At 37.0% G+C, this 1,946-nt stretch overlaps 1 protein-coding gene across 1 annotated transcript; it reads left to right on the plus strand.

The window, feature by feature from the left end:
- The first annotated feature begins 526 nt into the window (after window positions 1-526).
- On the plus strand, window positions 527-1,429 carry LOC149259067 (uncharacterized). The gene has a single exon (XM_089451111.1). It carries the CDS (start codon window positions 527-529, stop codon window positions 1,427-1,429), a length of 903 nt encoding a protein of 300 aa, XP_089307237.1.
- The last annotated feature ends 517 nt before the right edge of the window (window positions 1,430-1,946 follow it).

Consider the following 1,946-nt stretch of genomic DNA (forward strand, 5'->3'; position numbering starts at 1 on the left):
TTAAATGTGCTGTATTGAACAATTACTTTTAGATTTAAAATTTTCATAAATAAATTTAAAATTTCATTTTGTAATTAAGCTCATATAAATTTTAAAAATTATATTTTAATATCATTGTACAGATTTTTTAATAAAGAAATGCTAATAATAAATATATGTTTATGTTGTATTATAAATATTATAAATAATGGCGTAACTATTTAATTATATGAGTGGTTGATAAATATTACATTTTATGATTTTATTGTTCTTTGAAAATGATAATATTTAAAATGTGTTAAAAAATTCTGAGAGTACAAATATATATATATATACAGAGGATAAGCAAATAGTCCTCTACAACATTTATGCTCCAAACCATTTTAGAGATAAAGATCAGTGCTGGGCCACACTTGAGGAAGACATCCAAGCTGAAGAAAATAGGAATATCATCTTAGGGGGAGATCTAAACCTTGTATTACATTCAAATGAAAAAAGAGGAGGCATTTTTACTCATGATCCTTACAGAGAAAAGCTAGAAAACATCATGCAAGAGTGCGATTTAGTAGACATCATCCCAAAAAATCATAGATTCACTTGGAACAACCGCAGGCTGGGTAGAGATAACATTCTGGAGCGCCTTGACAGAATCTTGGTAAATACTTCTTTCCTCTCTGATTTTTCCACTGCTCATGCTGACATTCTACCTTATTCAGCATCTGATCACTATCCCATCAGCATTGTCCTGGAAGCACACTGCCCATTGGGGCCGTTGCCTTTCAAATATAATCCTCTTTGGCGTAACAATCCCATTGGGGATCAGATTGTCCAAATAGCTTGGCACCACCATATAGAAGGATCTCTGATTTTCATTTGGGAATGCAAGCTGAAGAATACAAAGCGCGCCCTGAAGGAATGGGTGAAGCAACACTACAAAGAACCAGAAAATGTCGAAGACGAGCTGAAAAATAAATTAAAAGACACTCACAGGAAAATTGAGGAAAATGGGCTGCCCCAAGAGAATAAAGATTTAGAAAGTGATATATACTATCAGCTATATCGGGTTAATAGGGATGAAGAGCAGAAGTGGAGAATTAAATCAAGACAGCTTTGGCTTCATGAAGGAGACAAAAATACAACTTTCTTCCATAAACAAGCAACTGTCCGGAAAGTCAGAAACAATGTCACCATGATTAATGATGAAGAAGGTCGCCCTCAAAGAACCCAAGAAGCCATCAAGCAAACCGCCTTAGCCTATTACAGCACTCTTCTAACTAAGACAAAGGAAACAAAAGATTACTCAAACTTCTTACAGCATACGCCCAAAGGAGTCAGTGAAGATATTAATCCAGACCCGATTAAGGAGATGAATGAAGAAGAAATACATGATGCCATCTGGGCTCTCCAGCCAGATAAAGCCCTAGGCCCAGATGGCTTCCCTATCTGTTAATATAGATCATACTGGGGAGTAATTAAAAAATACCTGGTCAAAATGCTAAGATGGGTCCAACGTAAATGCAAAGTTGGAGGATTCACTAATGCCACCCACCTGGCCCTTATACCTAAAGAAAATCGACCTCTGACTTTCTCTCGCTTCCACCCAATATCCTTGTGCAACTCATCATATAAAATTTTGACAAAAATCTTGGCTACCCGACTAAAGCCAATCCTTCCCTCTCTAATATCTGAAAATCAAGGAGGTTTTTTGGCTAATAGGCAATTTCGGACTCCATCCTTCTCGTCCAAGAGGCCATACACTCCAGTCAAATCCGAAATGAGAAAGGCTTCATACTAAAGTTAGACTTAGCCAATGCCTTTGACCATGTCAGACACTCATTCCTGTTTGTTGTGCTCGAAAAAAAGGGTTTTGCCACATCCTTTATTAGCCTTATCAAAGCATGCATTGCAGGACCTTGGATATCTCCTCTTTTAAATGGCAGACCTGGACCTCCCTTCCAATCCTCTCG

The sequence above is a fragment of the Pinus tabuliformis genome, chromosome 6 (assembly GCF_031772625.1).
Source record: "Pinus tabuliformis cultivar Carrire ecotype Pingquan chromosome 6, CPIR1, whole genome shotgun sequence".
In the NCBI taxonomy this organism is placed as follows: domain Eukaryota; kingdom Viridiplantae; phylum Streptophyta; class Pinopsida; order Pinales; family Pinaceae; genus Pinus; species Pinus tabuliformis.